The sequence below is a fragment of the Epinephelus lanceolatus genome, chromosome 20, assembly GCF_041903045.1.
Source record: "Epinephelus lanceolatus isolate andai-2023 chromosome 20, ASM4190304v1, whole genome shotgun sequence".
Taxonomy (NCBI): Eukaryota; Metazoa; Chordata; class Actinopteri; order Perciformes; family Serranidae; genus Epinephelus; species Epinephelus lanceolatus.
Window position 1 is genome coordinate 21,063,866 of NC_135753.1, and position 19,906 is coordinate 21,083,771.

Genomic DNA, 19,906 nt, shown 5'->3' on the forward strand with positions numbered 1-19,906 from the left:
AAAACTAAAGACATCCAATAACCCTTTTTATTTAAATGTCTGTATAACGGACAACACTATAAATTGGTGTTTTAATCGAAAAAGTAGGCATGGTGCTATTTGTCGCAGCGACCGTTGATGAGCCTAGACAAGTGAGCAGCGTTGCTATGGTTACCAAGAACTACAAAAAAAGTGTACTGGGCTATGTAGTCCAAAAATGCTTCGTTGACGGTACATTTAGCTTAGAAAAATGGTTGATTTACTACAATACCCAGAATCCTTTGTGATGCAAATCGATAGCAGTAAGTGTACATGACTTGTGTTTTGTGAGAGCTCTTTGTGGCAACTTCTGAACACTTTTTATCGATTTAAACATAGTAAAATAGTCGTCTTTTGTGGCTGTTGGTCGGAGAGGACAATGTAATGATGTAAAAGACTAATATAATTTAACACATGATGACATTTCCAGGTCACAACCCTCACCTGTTTAGGTGGAGGAGCCACGGCAAGAGTAAAACATCTGCAGACAAGGTAAGCGTAGTTTTTAGATTAATGTTAAAGTGAAAGGTATGTGGTTTTTCATGTAATTGGAAAAAAGGGATTAAACTGTGGCTGCCTATTATTGATAATAAATTGAAGCTCACTTCAACACGTCCTCTTACATATAATATTTTTCAATCTATTTTCACTTTTTACACCCTTTCCCCAGGATTGTCAAATCCCCTAAACAGATAAAACATAATTGTAAAGAGGGTCGCATTGGATTTATTAATGAATCAGTGCAAATACCATGGATAAATGCATGGCTCATGTCAGGGGAAGGTTTTAAAAAAAAATGTCACAGATTGCCCTATCAAATATTCACGTGCCTGCAGCCTCATATGTCTGCTGCCTGGGACACAGATAGCTGAATCGCTGCGAGTAAAGCACCGACTTTTGGACGCCTGGGAAATGATTTTTGAAGTAATCTGCTGTGGCTAAGCTTTCCTATGAAATAATCCGCAGACATCAGGCACTGGCTCAGCCCTCAATTTGCACGCTGTGCCCACAGCTCAAGGTGTCTGAGAGCTTGGCTGGGCATTTTTAAACAGGCAAAGTTCACCCTGAGACTAGTGTTTTCTCTTGCAAATTGTATCTTACACTTGACGTTATTTTTCTTTCAATAACAGATGCATGTCAAGAATGGTGATATCGATCAGTGGAGGAAGGTAAGAGGACCCTATGTGCATTTTTTGTATCACTGTAAACTGGGTTTTGGATTGTTGGTGGTCAAAATAAGCAATTTGAAGATGGCACACTGGACTGATAAACTAAGCAACTGAATAATCATCAGATTGACTGATAATGAAAACAATCATTAGTCTTATTCCTTGTCCCCAGCGTGTGGAGGTGGCCTCTGAGTTTGCTGTATCTGAAGTCCTCTCCGACAAGAAACCTCAGTCACGAACCAACAGCCTGGCTGTACCATTGCAAAGCTCTGAGCAGTTAAGAGATCATGATGATGCTTATAGTGAAGGTAGGTCAGCCCATATATAAAAAGATAGAAGTGTCTCTGGAGAAGTGTTACCTATATAATAGAGTTGAGCCGTGAGTGCAGCAGCCTCAGGCTGAGCAGTAATATTTGGGTGGTTGCTTCTTGCAGCTCAGGCTCTCCTTTGTGATTGGCTGAGCAGTAAGTTACAGCTGGAGCTGGACGTTGAGGAAGAAGATGACCTGATGTGCTCCGGTGAGAGAAGAAGCCCTGCTGCACTGGGAAGTGCTCAGCCTGCCGCCCTTGACTACAGCAACTTTGATGGTATGGGCAAGGACGAAAACTATGTTACCCCTCCAACTAACTTCCCTCTTTGTATGAATGACAGATATGAGGACCAGGTCAGATTCCCTGGCCATAATGGGAATGGTGAGCCAAAATGACAAATAAAACAAATTAATTTAATTAGAGTTACAGACCATACCAGTACTTTTTAGACCATTAACCACAAATTATTTCATCTATATTGACCATTTTGGGCAGTGGTGGCCTAAAAGTTAGAGAAGCAAGCTTGTGAATAGGAGGTTGGTGGTTCAATCCCCAGACCTTCAGCACCACTGTGGTGCTCTTGAACAAGGCCCTTAACCCAAACTGCTGCAGTGGAGCTGCTCAGTGGCCAGCAGATCAGACTGTGGTTGTACTGGGCAGCTTTCAGGTGTGTATGTGTGTAACTGTGGGAATGTGATCAGGGCGTTTCTGCAAAAGAGAAGCTTCCTCTGAGTAAAAATCTTCCTGGTTTTCCAGGTACTCACTGATTTGATTTCACTGCAGTGTGAAGATGTACTTACAGGGATATTAAACATGCTTGAGATTAGATATAGATCCCAGTAAGAATTTATAAAATGTAATTTTGGCAAAGTAAAAGGTCCAGTGTGTAGGACATTAGGGGGAATATTGGCAGATATAGAATATAATATAATAAATACATCTTCTTCAGTGTATCTGAAAATAAGAGTTGCTGTGTTTTCGCTACCTTAGAATGAGCCATTTATATCTACATAGCGAGCGGATCCTCATTTCCACAGAACGATATGTTGCACCGCACAGTCACCTAGAACAGACAAACCAAACACTGGCTCTAGAAAGGGCCATTCATGTTTTTGCATGGGCTTCCGTAGTGATGAGAGCTTTGCAAAAACACAGATTTTTTAACATGAAACTGCTTTATGAGGTGTTTTTACTAGTTTAAATCATTGGGTCCATGTGTTTTGGAGAAGAAGATAATTCTGGAGAAGTTTCAGCTGGTTGCAATCTGCAATTCTCACTGCTAGATGCCCCTAAATCCCCCTAAATCAGTGAGCACGGTTACATGCGCACAATAATCAGATAACTGGGAATAATCAGGTAATGGTAATAATCCGATTTGATGCGTTTACATGCTCTTCAATAAACTGATAATCAGAAAAACCTGGTTTACATGATTCAGTCCTTCAGTTGGATTTCTCCTCAAATACATGACATAAAACTCAAACTTCCTGTTACAGTAGGTACACATATCCTTGAAAAACCTCGAAAAGTACGCAAGTCATATATTTGCAAAATAAAGCACTCATCATTCTGATAGCTTATATTCTTACAGTACTGTTTGTTTTTATCATTAACAAATACATGTGAGAGCATTCTAATGTGTAGTTTATCAATGTGGAGCCAATTTTACATACTTTGGGTAGATTCGGAGTAAAAGTACTGCAAAGTGCAATATACAAGTGTACTGTATATAAACTTGTCACACAAAGTGCATAACATATAAGTGAGATAAAATAAAAGTGACAATTTAAACACTGAGAGTATAAAAATATATTATTTTGTGTAAAATCTTTATCTGAAAGGAAACAAAAGCTGTCAGATTAACGTAGTGGAGTAGAAAGTACAATATTTCCCTCTAAAATGTAGTGGAGAGGGAGTATAAAATAGCAAAACCCGAAAGAAACCAGATTAAAGGGTATACATGCACTGAATAATCTGACTATTGGGGAAAAAGATAGATGTGTTTATCTGATTTCTCATAATCAGATAATGGCTTTTATCTGATAAAGCCTATCGGATTATGCTGTTTACATGACCACTTGAATAATCAGGTAACTCCAGAAATCAGATAATGATCGGTTTATTAGTGTGCATGTAAATGCACTCATTGAGGTATCATAGTTATGATGACACATACTGGTAGTAGGCTATAGTTTTCTTATTAGTGGTGCATTCACAGTCTAAAATACAAGATGCTAGAGTTGAATGCAAAACTGCAATGTTTTTTAAAACCAAGAGTTAACCAGATTTTCATTTCTCTTCAAAATGTCCTAATCTTTTGGTATTTGGGTTTTATTTCCTACAACATAACTTGCAAATACAATGATTTTCAACAAGTTACTTCCACATCTTAGATGCTTGAGTTTCCATGTACTTCCAAAACAATTCATAACTGCACTGCTATAGAGTATAACAATAATATTCATGGTTATCTAAATGGTTTCTGTAATAGATCTGCTGCTTTAATTGCTGGCCCCACCTGGGCAAAAATAATTTGAGGCCAATATTACTCTTTAAGAGACTGTACCTGAGAGACTGCCTGAGTGAACAGCTGGCATGGCCATTTTCAAAGGGTTCCCTTGAACTCTCATGTCAATATATCTGAATAAAAATGGGTGCTGTGGGTACCCACGAGTCACCCCATACTTGAGAAGGCTTGTTCCTAGTAAATGTTTTGTTCCTCATATTCAATGTACTCCTTCAAATTAAAGCTGTATGTCCTCCTGGGGGACTATCTCAAGCAAGTGTTTCGTCACAGCACAAGGACTTTCATGTCATAGTGAAATGAACTGAAACCAGTAACTGCCAGCAAAGCAATCTAAGATTTATTGTATGCTTTTCAAAATGGTCAGCAGTAATTTTCAGCACAAATATTAATGGAATAAAACATATAAAATCACCAGTGCAGTTCCTTTAAAACAACTCTCCAGTTGTGAAATACTTTTTTCCCCACACTCACTTGTGCAAAGATCTATACAACTGCCTGGCCGAGGAGGAAGAGCACAGCACTGTTAACAGCTTTCTTCAAGACCTGATGGAGCGAGAGGTGTTAGACTCTGGAGTGATGGAGGAGCTGGCGCTGGATGTTGGACAAACAAGGAAGAAGTTCAGAGATCCAATTGTCACCATGGAAGCGCGACACCTGCAGGTATGTGACTACAGTGATTTCCTCAAGATATGAGATGTGACTGCTGTGAGTAGAATCAGCCAGAACAATGGGCACCCAAGTTGTGTTCACACTTGCTCCACTAATTGCCACTGTAGGTGCGCGAGAACAGAGCCCAGCGGGAGACTGAGAGGCAGAGGCAACAGAGAGAGAGGGAGGCTCGGCGGGGTGCCAGAGAGGAGGCAAAGAGAAGGGAGCGAGAGGAGGAGATGAGGAAGAAGCAGCAGGCACGTAGGCAGGAGGAGATGGTGCAGCAGGAGATGGTGAGACTGCGCCGGCAGATGAAGGAGAGGAGAGGCCTGGAACAGCTGGTTCGACAGAGGTATAGTATCCACACCATCTACTGGTCTGTGCTGAAATGCTTATTGTTGCTATCAAAAATAACCCTCAGTCTCCTGTCTGATTGCACCGTACGTGATCTTACCTCTTTCACCTTCCTTTGGTGGATTGAATGGATTAATGGTAACCTGTTGGGAAGTGGGCCAGTTCCCTGACCCTAACAAGTATTGTAGAAGTGTCCCTGTGGAGGGTACATAATCTCTCGGTCAACACTGCTGTGTAATCTCTCACAAAAAATGTGTACCAGCCAAGGTTTTCTGTCCTAAGGTAACTCCAATCATGACCATCCTTTGTTAAATGCAACCAGTGGTTGTCACCATGCGGAAACAAAAATGAGACCATTTGATATTCCTCATAATGTCAGATTAAGAGGAGTATTAACGACACACTTTTTTGTCCCAAACTATGAATGGTCTTGGTGTAATAATGGGAGAAGAGAAGTAAGACGTGGGTGTAATGGATTAATGGGATTTTCTTTTGGTTTCTTTACTTTTCTTTCCTTGTCTTTTTTTGTTTACTCTCTGTATAACTTATATTTGCCTAAATCCTACAATGTTACATATCCTAGTAAAGCACTTTGTAACTTCATATTGAAAAGTGCTTCATGAATGAAGTTTATGATGATGATGATGATGATAATGATAATTATTATCATTATTAATATTAGTAGTAGTAGTAGACATAGTATAGTAAGTATTGGTAATGTATAAGTGTTTGGCAATGACTTACAAAGTAACTCAAAATGAAAAATAATCTCAATGCAATGCAAACTTTGTTCAGTTAGGAACACTTTAGTCAGTGAAAACTTAATTTCCATTTGCAGATAATATATTTGGCGGTATGGCCCTGTTCTGGGGCCTCTCTGTCTTTCCTCAGGCATATGCAGAAAGCCTCTTCCAAGCACCTATGTGGAACCCTAAGGCTGAGAGAGCACAACTCTCTGCCCTTCCACGTGCAAATAAGAAAAGCCTGAGGCTGAGAGAGCAAACCTCCCTGCCCTTCCACGCACCTACATGAAAAGCCTAAGGCAGGGAGCAGAACAGAGCAGCATCAGTGACAAACAGAAATGACATTGATAAGTCAGACAGAACATGAAAAGGAGGAGCTGGGATGGAGGTGGGTTGCAAAGCGGCTTGCAGAGGAAGCAGCAACAGTAGGCAGGCCAGAGCAGTTTAAACAGGGCGCCCTGAATGAGATTCGCCAATTGGTTGCATAGAAAGGAATCATGTGATCTATCAACTGACTCCCTTCCATCAATCAGCTGCTCCATCAGTTGATTGGCTGTTTGAGATCAGCTGATGTAGCTGGGATGTGAGCTGAACTTGACATCATGTCCTGCCTGAACTAATGCTATGCTTAATGTTTATTACACCACGAAGAATATTCATCTACAGCCATGCTTACGGCTCTGTGAGGTCCAGCAATGCTTTAAGTAAAAAATGATTGGGTCGATACCAGGAAATATGGTGTGCACTTATGAACAGGGCCGTGCATACAGTGCTATAAAGGGGAAATACTTCTGGGGCCCACCCACTAGGGGGCATTTATGGCGGCCAACAATAATCATGTTTATCCTTAATATTTTATCTTAAACCAAAATATTCACCATACTTATTAAAACAATAAACACTGTATTTATTGTTGTCTTGGTAAATTGCAGCCTGTTTCATAATGAAAACCCCCTCTCCTGATTTTTTTTTCGTCTTTCTTTTTTGAATGCAACCATTGCAAAACAAAACAAACAAAGAAAAAACGCATAAAAAAACTGGACTTTTTCAGGGGCCCTGCCCTTTTTGTGGACAGGCCTGCTTATGGAAAAACTTGTGAGTTATTTCTTCAGTATATGTTCTTGCAATATATGCAATATACAATATATATGTATTCACTGCAACTTTTTTTTTCACTGCTTGCCATTCTTTACAGGGCCCTGGTAGATCATGTATATGTAAAGTATGTGTATTCCACAGGGAAAGGGAGAGAGTGGAGGGGCAAAAGGCAGCCAGAAGCGTCCAGTCAGCTCCTCCACTTCCCACAAAACAGCAGCCGCAGGACACAGAGCGAATTCATAAAGAACAGAAAATTCAAACCATGGTTCACATCGGTAACCTCAAGGTCGGTACCTGTGCCGTGTGTGTGGGTGTGTTTGTAGTTTGATAGAGCAAATATGTAAATGTAAATTCTCTACCTTGTGGGCCTGAGTGTTGACATGTATTTATGTCCATGTTTTAGTGTCTGCAGAAGCATTTCTCTGGATGGTATTCAGTGGTGTTGGACCGAAGGCTACGTTTAGGTAAGGCCATGGCTCTCTCTGATTGGAAGCGCCAGCTGAGAGCATGGCGAGCATGGCGGGCAGTGGTGTGGGCAGAACATCAGCAGCGAGAGGTGGCGAGAACAGAGACGGATTTGCGAGCTGAAAACAGGCAAGAGTTGAAAGAGGTCATGTTAAAGGGTCCTGAACCCATCATTGTACAAATCCTACCTTTTACCACAAGTGACACAATATGAATTACAACATAAATTTCATATTAGACCATTAATTATGACAGTATTTCTAGAAGATACTCACTGATAGACAAGCATTAATTGAGGTTTAAAAATAGGACCACATCTGTTCCCTCCTTCAGACAACGCCAGCTGGCTGTGGAGAGCGACCGAAGGCGGTTGCTACAGCGATGTCTGGATGAGTGGCGGCTATGGTGTCGGATGGAAAAGGAGCAGCGAGAGCTTTTGGCTCAGCAGCAGGAGACCCGGCACAAGATGGCTGCCTTAATCAATGCTGCAACAACAGGCAAGCTCAAACACAGAGAGACCCAATCTTATCAGCCAATCATGGCTCCACCTGAGGCGTCTAACCAACCTGAGACCAAGAGAAAGGTGAGAGGTGCACTCACATATCTCCATATCATCAGCAACAATGCAAAGGGATTAATTCAAATGTCTTCCCACTGAAAACAACTTGACAAATCACATTTTTAGTGAGATCATGACTAAAACATCAGCCCTATCCTTGGCAGATGATGCAAAAGGCTAAAATCACTGAGGCAACAAATAAGTTTGGGACTTAGGTTGAATAAGAATAGTTTTCCAAATCTGCTCCTTGCATGGGGTGACCTAAACCTTTCTGAGGTAGGCAACCAGGGAGAAAAACTTTTCCTGCTGAAATATTCACAACTCTGGAGACTGAGAGGAGGAAAGAAGGAGCAGAGCAACTATAAGGGACGGGAAGGCATAGAGCAGATGTTACAAGGTGTAGGATAGTGGAACAGAGCTCGAGGGACGGAAAAAACAACAGGAGATGAGGTTTGAGTTGCTGGAGTTCACGGTGGAGGGGTCAATAAAGAGGCCATATCAGGCCCCTGCTGCTTATATATCAGGATATCTAGAGCTCAGTAAAGTTTAAATTGCACTGGATACTTTCCTTGTTATTCCCCTAAAACTTTTTTGTAGACGTAGATGATTTTTTCATATGTGACACCATCTTCATATCTGCTGTTCTCTGTAGGAAGATCACCAGAGGTCAACCACTGTAGCCCCCGACGCGTCTGCAGTACATCAAACTCCTGTGGTTGCTTTGGCCCAGCCCACTCAGCCATGGCAGGTGACCCAACGCCATGCAGCACCGACTGCCGCTGAGCTCCACAGGGCACAGCAGAGAGGTGAGGGCGGCAGCTTTACCTGTTCAAAAAGGGCAGCTTCGCCAGGCGGCAGGTTTGAGAACAGACACGCTGTCCAGCAGCAGATCATCGCTCAGCAGAGGAAGCTGCTGAAAGAGCAGCAAGATCAGATAGCCCAGCTGAAGGAGGTTCAGAGCGTGATGGGACTGGAGCTGGAAATGGAGAAAACTGCACAGCTCACCCAGCTATCAGTGGTGAGAGGCTCCAGACCAAAGAAAAATGACTCTGACCCCAGAGAGCAGAGGTAGGCTCATGGATTCAACACTCTATATGACACCCATCATAAGGGCTTTATGAGCTGTAACTGAAGGCTTTGTTAATGGTTAATAAACCTTTTACTACCACCTTATTAGTCAGTCTAATAAGAACAACTTATAGGTCGCCAGTTTGTGAAAAATCTCTCTTGCTAACGTTTAGGCATTGGCACTAAAAGAGATTTTACAGCAGTACAATTCTACTGTTTCCATGGAGACCATTTGTTGCTGGCGCTTGTGATAGCCTACCTGTTATTGCTATCTCATTCTTTTCTTGTTGGGACAGAAACTTCACTACAGTGTTCAGCAGGCGGATGAGGGTGTTTGAAACCCGGTGAATTACATGGCACACCTTTGACTTGTGAACATAAAATGCCTCGGCAATAACTCATTGGAAAGATCCCGTTCCATAAAACTGCAGAGCAATCATTAATTGTAACGGGGCTGAAAGGGCGCAGCTTCTGGAAGTTGAGTGATCCAACTTCAGAAGTTGAGGCAAATTGGGGCATCGGTGGCTTAGTGGTAGAGCAGGCGCCCCATGTACAAGGCTGTTGCTGCAGCGGCCTGGGTTAAACTCCAGCCTGTGGCCCTTTACTGCATATCACTCCCTCTCTCTCTCTCCCCACTTCACACGTGTCTGTCCTATCCATTAATGGCTAAAAATGCCCCAAAAAATATCTTTAAAAAAAGAAAGAAAAAAAAAGAAGTTGAGGCAAATCATAAACTGACCTCGGATCAAATTTACAATGCATCCATCAGGTTCTCCTGGTTGGGAACACTCTTCTCTGGACTTCTCCTGCCTTTATTTTCATTATTTATCACCATAAACTAAGCCATGTTGCTGTTAAGATGTAGTCAGAGGTACCTTATGTTTTTTGACCTTTCTTTGGTTGCTAAGGACCAGTTTAATAAACTTTAATCAATTCCTTGAAGGGATAGTGCACCAAAATATGAAAATTCAGCCATTATCTACTCACCCATATGCCGATGGAGGCTCAGGTGAAGTTTCAGACTCCTCACAACACTTGCAGAGATCCAAGGGGAGAGGGGTAGCAACTCCACCTAACTGACGGCGCCCACGTCCAAAAACACATAATCGAAACCACAAAATATCTCCATACTGCTCGTCCATAGTGATCCAAGTGTCCTGAAGCCCCGACATAAAAAGTTGTTTGGAAAAACGTAATTTGAACTCTGTTTTTAACCTCATTGTAGCCCGTAAGCCTCCATTAGGTGGAGTTTTGTTGCTACCCCCTCTCCCCCTGGATCTCCGCAAGTGTTGTGAGGACTCTAAAACTTCACCTGAGCCTCCCTCGGCATATGGGTGAGTAGATAATGGCTGAATTTTCATTGTTGGGTGCACTATCCCTTTAAGTACAAGACCAAGATAAGGAAAAAAACCTAAGCTTAAGGAGAAGATTTAAGGATGTTTTGTGCAACCTTAATTCAGATTTAAAGGAAAATTTTAACTTAAATGCACCTGGCCCCAGATTTCTAATCGGCCATTGGGGTGGTCTACATTCCAGAGAAGACTAGATTCTACACAACCTGGCAAGCCAAACATTGTTCTTTATAATGGCTCATAGTGGATTTATAAGGCATCAGTAAATAACATTTTAGGTGTTAATAAATCCACTAGTTACATCTTATCAACCTTTTATAAAGGGTATCTTTTTAGAAAGTGGTTCAATTTTCAGGAACAATAACAAGTTAGTTTAGGTCAGGAAGTGATCACCATTAAGTGTATATTAGTCAAACTTGCAACTGTTACACTAAATGAAACCATTTAAAAGTTGGTCCAGTGGGTCTGGATGTAGATCTAAAGTTATAGTGAGTCTTAAAGGGACAGTTCAACCCAAAATCAAATATACATATTTTTCCTCTTCCCTGTAGTGCTGTTTATCAATCTAGCTTGTTTTGGTGTGAGTGTTAGAGATATCAGGTGAGGAGATGTCTGCCATCGCTCAAATATAATGGAACTAGATGGCACTCAACTTGTGGTGCTCAAACGCAAAAAAAAATTGTTTAAAAAACTCAACATCAATGTCTCTTTCCAGAAATCATGACCCAGTTACTCAAGATAATCCACAGACCTTGTTGTGAGCAGTTTCATGTAGGAACTGCTCACAACAAGGTCTGTGGATTACTTTGAACACCACAAGCTGAATGCCATCTAGTTCTATTATACTCAAGAGAAGCCAGACATCTCTACTTCTGATATCTCCAACACTCATAATCTAATTGATAAATAGCACCACAGGTAAGAGGAAAAATATGCATCTTTAGTTTTGGAACGAACTGTCCCTTTAAGCAATTTGATAGTACAAGGTTAGAAAATAATGCAGGAATATGGAGGTTATCCTTAATTAGGGCTGTTCAGTCCTGTGAACAAGTACAATACAGTGTGTGTGTGTGTGTGTGTGTGTGTGTGTGTGTGTGCGTGTGTGTGTATAGATTCTTAGCCTGGCCTACTGCAACCCCCTGGACAATTACATTATAAGTAAGACTGTCTCCATACCTCCATGCCCCAAATGTGCTGTTAGCTCTAAAACTCTCTTTAGATGAACAAACACTTAGTTTAGCCCACTGCTACTTTTTGTACAGTGCAGACTAATGTTACCAGGTCATTGGACACCTCAGTAATTAAACCAGGGTTGAAAGGATATTTGCAGAAATAACACCCTTTTAAACTTATATCTCAAATGTCTAGAAAAGTACAGATACTTATTGTTTTCAGGAGCCACACTGAGGTGAATCGGGGCAAAAGTCATTATCTGTTAATAGCTTTCCTTATTAAATACAAGTCACATAGGAGCAGAGAGAAAGAAACAGATAAGCTACAGAGGGATTTTAAAGCTTAGAGAGAACAGAGGAGTAGGAGGTTGTGCAAAAGTTGGAACATTCATGGTTCTTGTGATTATATATTTATGTGATAGCAAATAAAATGCACGTTCCAAGAAGTCTGTGCAACCTTGAACATTTCGGTTTTGAATATAAGCAAAAAGTTCTGCACTTTACCTCACACTAAAATTCATTTACAGATTTATGGACAGTGACGCATGTCTGTCAAGTTTGTCTGAATAAAATTTCCCCAGTAAGGATCAGGGTGATGTGAATGCACAGACAGCGTAATGACGGGCCTTTGCTTCCATGCCTCTGGCTGTGATTGTTACTGTTGCAGGGTGCCAAGAGTTACCGAAGAACCTGACAGTCTCTGTGCACCTCAAAGGAAAGCTGTCACACGCCAGACATCCCCACATCCAATCATTACAGGTCAGTCTGCAAGGTCCTTCGCTAAGACAGCACACACAAAGTCACACATATGAACATACATAGCAGCTACATATCCTTCCAAAATGAAATTTTCCAGCTCTTTTGTCAAGAAAATTGCATGACCCTGAATCACACACATGCAGACATTGCATTTCCATATGTATAATCCTATAGGTCAGAAGTCCTGCAACAGCAGAACTCGTTTTCCTTCTAGTTACGTGTGCAGAATGTGAAGGCATTTAAAAACATCCATATATTCACTCCTGAGACTCCGGTGTACCACAGAGGAATACCGTGTGCTCAACTCTACCCTCTCCTTGTCATTAAAGCCATGGAGGCCCGTGCACGAGAACGCGCGGAGAGAAGGAAGGGGATCGAGGAGCTCAAGAGAAAGAAGGAAGAGGAAAAACTGGTAAGAGGTTGATTAGTTCTTTGTAGGATGAGACGCACAATGTAATTGTCTGAAACAATGTCAGACAAACACACATTTAACTGAACTTTTAAGGCTGAGATGAAAGCTGCAGAGGAACAGAGGCAGAGGGAGGAAGAGGAGGAGAAACGCAGAGCAGCGGAAAAGAAGAGGGAGGAGAAAAGGCAGGAAAAAGAGGTGAGATTCATATTTTATGGCCGTTCCCAAAAACATGAGTCAGAATACAGGAAGCAGTGAGTGACAAACAACAGGACTGTACTCTCATGACACACTGCAGAGTATTAAAATAATGTCACTTCTTTCTGTGTGTGTGTGTGTGTGTGTGTGTGTGTGTGTGTTCAGAGGGAAGAGGAGAAACAGAGACAACTGAAGAGGCAGCAGGAGCTCCTGAAGCTGGCTCGTCAACACTACCACAGAAACTTGCTGCTACGGCGGGGCCTGGCGCCATGGAAACGCCTCATTCAGCTCAGACAAGCTAACATACAGGTGAATCACCGCAACATACAAAGTACTTTCAGCCAAAGTCAGCCTGCCCTCAGTGCTCCAGCTCAACATTTTAAAGGTCCAATGTGTAGGATTTAGGGGGACATATTGCAGAAATTAAATATTATATAATAAGTATGTTTTCTTTAGTGTATCATCACCTCAGATAAACTGCTTATATCTATATAGGGAGCTGGTCCTCCTCTACAGAGATTGCCATGTTGCACCATCATGTTTGTACAGTTGTCTAGAACAGACAAACCAAACACTGGCTCTAGATAGGGCCACTGGCATTTTCGTGTCACAGCATTTCCACGTCTCCACATTGGTCAGCATAGTTAGCAGCCCCAACGACCAGTGTCTGAAAAATACAGATTTTTTTCACATGAAACGGTTTTACTCAGTGTTTTTACCAGGTTTAATTACCTGGTCTATTAGTTTTGGGAAGGAAGAGACCTCTGCGAATAATTCTGCTCCTGTTAAAAACCTCTTGAACATCTGGATCTTAAGTTATCAGAGGAAAAAGGTGAGCACACACTAGCACGTGCTGGGCTAGCAGCCCCTCTCTGACATGCTAAACTGCATCAGAGGAACACTGATTTGTAATGTGACACTGCTTTATCCAGTGTTTTTACCTGTTTTAATCACCTGATCTGATTGTTTTGGAGAGGAAAAGTTCTCTGCGGATAATGTGGCTCTTGGTTAAAACCTCCTGAACAATGAATCCTGAAGGAGTTTTAAACGTGAGTCCACACTCAGCACATAAGAGAAGTTTTAACTGGTTGCAATCTGCTGGATGCCACTAAATCCCCTTAACTCTTACCCCTTTAAGAACCCAGGAGGCACTCTTGATTTTTAAAACCTATTTAAACAGGAAGCCGTGCGAGGAGCACTCCAGGCTTTTCATTATCACATAACAGAGTTATAATAACTAAAAGGGCATTTTGACCTACGAGGGTAAATCGAAATCCAGGTGCATGCCATGGATTTGAATAATAAAAAGCCTGTTTATAGACTCTCTTGCATACAGTACTGCATGTGCATCAATCAAACTGTATTTATATAGCACTTTTCATACAAACTTACTGCAACACAAAGTGCACTCACACACACACAGAAAGAAGTGACATTATTTTAATACTCTGCCGTGTGTCATGAGAGTACAGTCTGCTGTGTGTCACTCACTGCTTCCTGTATTCTGACTCATGTTTTTGGGAACGATCATAAAATATGAATCTCATCTCTCTCTCCTGCCGTTTCTCCTCCCTCTTATTTTCCGCTGCTCTGCATTTCTCCTCCTCTACCTCCCTCTCATAAGTGGGGAAACACCAGAGGCAGGATAAAAACTCAGAATAAAGAAGATAAATAAATAAGTAACTAAGTAGAAGAATATGCCAGCTTGGGGCATCGGTGGCTTAGTGGTAGAGCAGGCACCCCATGTACAAGGCTGTTGCCACAGCGGCCCGGGTTCGAATCCAGCCTGTGGCCCTTTGCTGCATGTCATCCCCTCTCTCCCCCCTTCACACTTACCTGTCCTGTCCATTAAAGGCAAAATGGCCCAAAAATATCTTTAAAAAAAAAAAAGAAGAAGAATATGCCAGCTAAAAAAATGGATTAATAAAAATACACAATAATCATAAATACAAAATTTAAAAAATAAAATAAAATGAAATAATAATATATATAATAAATGATAATACAATAAAATAAAAGACAGCTCAAATAAAAGTCAGGTAGGTCTTGAGTTTGCTTTTAAAAACATCAACACTGTGCGGCACATCTGCTTTCTGACTTAAAGGCAGTCGCTTAAAGGCCACGTGTGTCTATGAAAGGCTTTTCATCATTCAGATCTTTACAAGTGGGTGGATGTTTTTATGGCTCATGGGCTGCTGGTGGACATAAAGCTTCCCAATGGTCTCATACTAAAAAAGCTTCTTTAGTTATTTTTCATCCATCTGACGAAGACTACAAAGACTAATCTGCCTTAGATTTTAGCTATTTAAGATTATACAGGCTTTATTGTTGTCTTGTCAGTGGCATTAACTGAAGAGGTAGAACTGTTAAGACACAGCTAACACAGCCTTTTTTAACTATTAGTATAAATAACTTCTTAAAACTGCCGTAATGAGTTGGCTCTTCATCTATTTCTCCTTTTTTCTTGGCTGATTTTTGTATTCATTTATTTATTCTGTATTTATTGTCCCTGTTGCTGGGATGATTTGTCATTCCATTTTATTAATATCTGTCCATTGGTATCGCATTTTCCCCGATTGGATAGCACTTTGATTTTTAGAAGTGCTATATAGAGTTGGTTATTATTATTACGATGAAGCATCGCAAACGACACGCTGCGTATCCACAGGCAACCCACTTTAACACATTTAATAGACTGGGCCTTGTGGTAAAAATAGTCCCTCTGCAGCTAAAAAGCCACAAAACACACATAAACCCACCACCCAATAACACACTTACACTCCTGGACATGCACACAAAAAGCCTGGACACACACATGCTCAGCAAGGGAGAGGGAAAATCTCCAAACAAAAGCATGTGACAACTTTGTACATTCTCTTCATCTTCAAAATCCTCCTCTCATAGCATCACACAAAAACTCTTGTGCATACATGTTTCACAGCTAGATATAAACCCTCTTTGTTAAATGTGAGATGCAGGCGCTTCATTTCATAGTGCTCCATTGTTTCAACCCTGCACGTATGATTGAGTTTGGATGCCTCAGCGCTTTTCTTTTCAATCCCCGCCAGCTGGCCGAGAATCATCGCAATCTCTCCCTCCTGAGGCGGTGCACACTAGGCTGGCAGGAATCAGCAAGAGAGTCCCTGTCTGAGAAAGAAGCTTCTGCTGACCAACTGCACCAGCACTTCTTGCTTCGGAGGGGCTTAAGCTGCTGGAAAAGAGTGTGTATATACTCCCTTACACACACACACACACACACACACACACAAACAGTTACTCAATCAGGATTGCAGTCTCCCCATCTTCTGCCAGTGACCTAGAGCACCACCTTTTCCTAATCTCCTCTTCTACCTGCACTCAATCATGTTTTCAGTCCTTAAAGAAAAGAAAGTTTTGACCATTTTCTACTTCTTGTTTAAGCTAGTGCCATCCTCATTATTTTAACACACAGAGTAACTTGTTTCATTGTTGGTTTTACTGCTAAAAGATGGGTTGAGTGCCAATAAGCAGCATTAAATGTCCTCATCTCTGTGCATGTGTCCTCCATTTCAGCTAAAGGACTGGCGGATGATCCAAGAGGAGAGAGCTGAGCGTTTCTATCGCACTCGTACTCTGAGGAGGTTTCTGCTGGCACTGCTGGACCACGTGACCCAGGAGAGGCTGGTGGAGTGGGACCGTCAGGAGCTGGCTCAGGAGCACAATAACAGGTCGGCTTCCCATGACTTTCCCCATATGTTCATTGTGTGGATGCTGCGGGTTGTTTCCTCTGTAGCACAACCAACTAACAGGGTGTAAAATTAAATTTAACAGCTTGTTTAATTACAAGTTGAAAGGTGGTATCAGAGCAGTTTGGTCACAGTGTGCCAGGAAAACCACAATACCTTGAATGTGTATCAGACTTTGTAGACATTTAAAGGCCCATGCTATGAAGAAAGATGAGACTTTATCATAAAGGTTACCCACTGGAAAATAAATTTTTGAGCAGAAGCAGTTCTTGAACATTTACCAATGTGAAATGTAAGAGCTTTTGCGGTCCATTGTCTTTTACAGGGAGTTGTCCACTGCAGCTGTCTGTACATTAGATTATAAACCATCATCTCTTTAGCTCCAGTGAAGTGCCTTAAATCTGCTGTCAGCTGTAAATGTCTCGTATTGTGATTAATGGACTCAGTTGTGGTGTTTTGCTGCTCCTGTTGAGAGTGTTCATAGCCTGACTGGTCTCTAGCCCTGGGTCGTTCAAAATAAACAGTATTTTCTGCAGTAATACTCTTTTTCTAGCTTAAAGTCGTGGAGACATTTTACATGAAAGCAATACTTCACCCCATTTGTTTATTAATTACTCACCCCACCTTACGTTGAATTTGTGGTGAAAACTTCTTACATGCCTCTGCTGACCAAGAGTCCAAAAACTGATTAAATTTTTGATGAATTGAAGTCATAGGGGTCTATGTTTAACAACAGCAAAACTATATCAAACATCCATTTACAGACTTCAACACAACTCGTGTAGTATAATCTGAGTCTTGTTTACCCAGTCGTATGCTCAGCACTTCCCAAACAGACGGCTCTGTCTGATGGCGAAGTGAACTGAAAGTGATACTTCCCAATGCTCTCTTCAAAGTCAGTTTCTTTTCACAAAAACAGTCATTATACTTTGCTGAACATGAGAGTTGGAAAACAGTGGATTGCCCCTCCAGGTTGGGAGTGAGCCACAGCCCCCACCAAGGAAGCCCAAGTATCTCGGGGTCTTGTTCACAAGTGATGGTAGAATGGAGCATGAGATGGACTGGTGGTTTGGTGCGGCATCTGCAGTGATGCAGGCACTGTGCCGGACCATCGTGGTGAAAAGAGAGCTTAGTCAGAAAGCAAAGCTTTCCATGTACTGGTCCATCTACGTCCCAACTGTCACCCATGGTTATGAGCTCTGGGTAGTGACTGGAAGAATGAGATCGCAGATACAAGCGGCCAAAATGAGTTTCCTCTGTGGGGTGGCTGGGCTCACCCTTAGAGATAGGGTAAGGAGCTCGGAGTAGAGCCGCTGCTCCTTCACGTCGAAAGCGGTCAGCTGAAGTGATATGGGCATCTGATCAGGATGAAAGTTTCACTTTCAGTTCACTTCACCACCAGAAATGGTTGACTGTTTGGGAGGTACTGAGCATACGACTGGATAAACAAGACTTGGATTATACTGCACGAGTTGTGCGAGTGTGTAAATGGATGTTTTGATATAGTTTTGCTGTTGTTTAAGGTGGACCCTAATGACTTAAATTCATCCAGAATCTTCTCAGTTTTTTTATTCTTGGTTTACCATGGAAGCATGTGAGAAAGTTTTCTTCAGCAATTCTCCATAACACCAGGTAAGTCATTTATGTAAAAATGAGTAATTTGGGGTGAAGCATTCCTTTAAAACCACAGTGGCAGGAGAGGAAAAGTCAGAGGACCATTGAAGTTATAAGAAATTATCCTCTTGGAACTGTGAATGTCAATTTTGCCAATCCACCTTGTTGAAGTTGAGATAATTTACTGGACAAGTAGAAACTTTGACCTGCTGATGGCACTAAAGGAAAAGTACAAGGGCACTATGGGTATGTAAACAAAATGTGATGACAGCCCACCCCATAGTTGTTGCGAAAATTTAGTCTGAACACAAGTGATGCACAGATAGACCAACATTGTCATCCCTAGAGCCACACTGCCAGCATGGCCAAAACAAGAGCCGGTTTGGTGACTCTTTGAGAACTTTACCAATTTGCATTTAAATAGTTTTGCAAAATTGCTTCCTCCTACAAATTTTACAATGTAAATAAGCAAACACATTTTTGGTTATGGTTATGCTTAATAGCAGCATTATTAGGTGGCCTTCTGTTTCCTACTGTGGAAAAAATAATGATTGTCACAGCACTGGTCTGACTTAATATTGTCCCCGTCATTGACACAAAATATGTGTGCTTATAAACTTCAGCTTCTCAGGTTAGGTCAGCTAAATGACCACAGCCTGCAGGTGAATTCCCACCAGCTGCCCAGCTGCCACTGTCAATAAGCCCCCTGTGACATCATGTGAAAACTCATTAGCCCTAGGTGTTGGTCCCAATAATTCACTTTCTTATTGCTCATTTGCTCTGTTCCCGTCTGTCCCTCCATCTGTTTGCACTTCAGATGGGTGCTGCGGCGATGTTTGCTGTCCTGGAGGCAGCTTCCCTGTGTGCTGCGCAAGGAGAGAGTGAGGGAGGAGCGGCGAGAGAGGCTGGGACGGAGAGTGACCGCGGTTCTGCCTGATTTTTGTTCCCATCAGCTGTGAAGCCTTTGGTAGAAAGCGACTATGTAGGAGACAAACTGCAAACATCACAATAACACATGCACCTTTCTCACATTCATTTAATAAAAATAAATAAAATACATTTCATACAAAGACACAACTGGACCCATACAATTTTTAGGATACCAAAACAAGGAGCTTTCAGTCCCTTCAATAAAAGCAGCAACAGTGTAAAACACTAACTTCTCAAGGACATTAATGTGCGTTGATTTATTTGCTTCTGTCACATGTTCACAGCTGTTTAATTCAGTTTGAAACAGCTCAAGAGAATAAAGGTAACTACTCACATTTATAACCATCCAATCGTTCATTGTGTTTAATGCAATGACATGCTGTAGAACTTTAATTATCCTGATTATGTGGCTTGTGCTGAGATGTTTCATTCATCTGTGATAAATATCCATGACATTTCAATTACAAGGAGGTACCCTGCTTTGTGAACACTGTGGATAAGTGTTTGTGGAGGACAAAGTGTGCAGAGACCACTGAACACCTCTGAACAATGTTTTGTGCAGGACTGACCAACTCCAGAGGCACCATCTTGTTGCTGATGCCGTACTCAGAGAGAATGTCAGAACAGATTACTCAGTCTCATATGTATTCTCTTGTACGCCGACTCCCAGCAAGGCACTAGAATGTAGAGGACACATAAAGACAATGTTCAAGTCTGGGGAAGACAGTCAGCGTGAAGGAAACAGGGATATCTGATTGGCGGATAGACTAATGAGAAGTGGAGAGAG

At 41.7% G+C, this 19,906-nt stretch overlaps 2 protein-coding genes across 3 annotated transcripts in view; one reads left to right on the plus strand and one right to left on the minus strand.

Annotated features, from left to right (window-relative positions):
• The first annotated feature begins 42 nt into the window (after positions 1–42).
• Positions 43–19,464, plus strand: ccdc191 (coiled-coil domain containing 191). The gene is made up of 17 exons (XM_033639349.2): positions 43–510; positions 1,149–1,187; positions 1,360–1,495; positions 1,622–1,774; positions 4,507–4,685; positions 4,802–5,025; positions 7,010–7,154; positions 7,272–7,462; positions 7,667–7,916; positions 8,545–8,960; positions 12,152–12,243; positions 12,573–12,655; positions 12,749–12,850; positions 13,016–13,159; positions 15,919–16,071; positions 16,403–16,557; positions 19,007–19,464. Exons 1-17 carry the CDS (start codon positions 433–435, stop codon positions 19,146–19,148), a joined length of 2,682 nt encoding a protein of 893 aa, XP_033495240.1. The 5' UTR covers positions 43–432; the 3' UTR covers positions 19,149–19,464.
• zdhhc23b (zDHHC palmitoyltransferase 23b) overlaps positions 19,208–19,906 on the minus strand; it is an 11,505-nt gene continuing 10,806 nt past the window's right edge. For both annotated transcript variants that reach the window (XM_078162524.1, XM_033639350.2), the window contains one exon: positions 19,208–19,796. In XM_078162524.1, coding sequence (XP_078018650.1) covers positions 19,748–19,796 — 49 coding nt within the window. In that variant the 3' untranslated portion in view covers positions 19,208–19,747. The remainder of the gene's footprint in view (positions 19,797–19,906) is intronic.

What these genes read in the sequence shown, in the direction of transcription:
- ccdc191 (XM_033639349.2), top strand. Translation starts at nt 433, where the DNA reads ATGATGACATTTCCAGGTCACAACCCTCACCTGTTTAGGTGGAGGAGC. An exon ending in ATATCGATCAGTGGAGGAAG is followed by an intron (nt 1,188 to 1,359) that starts GTAAGAGGACCC and finishes CCTTGTCCCCAG; the next exon opens with CGTGTGGAGGTGGCCTCTGA. An exon ending in GCTTAAGCTGCTGGAAAAGA is followed by an intron (nt 16,072 to 16,402) that starts GTGTGTATATAC and finishes CCTCCATTTCAG; the next exon opens with CTAAAGGACTGGCGGATGAT.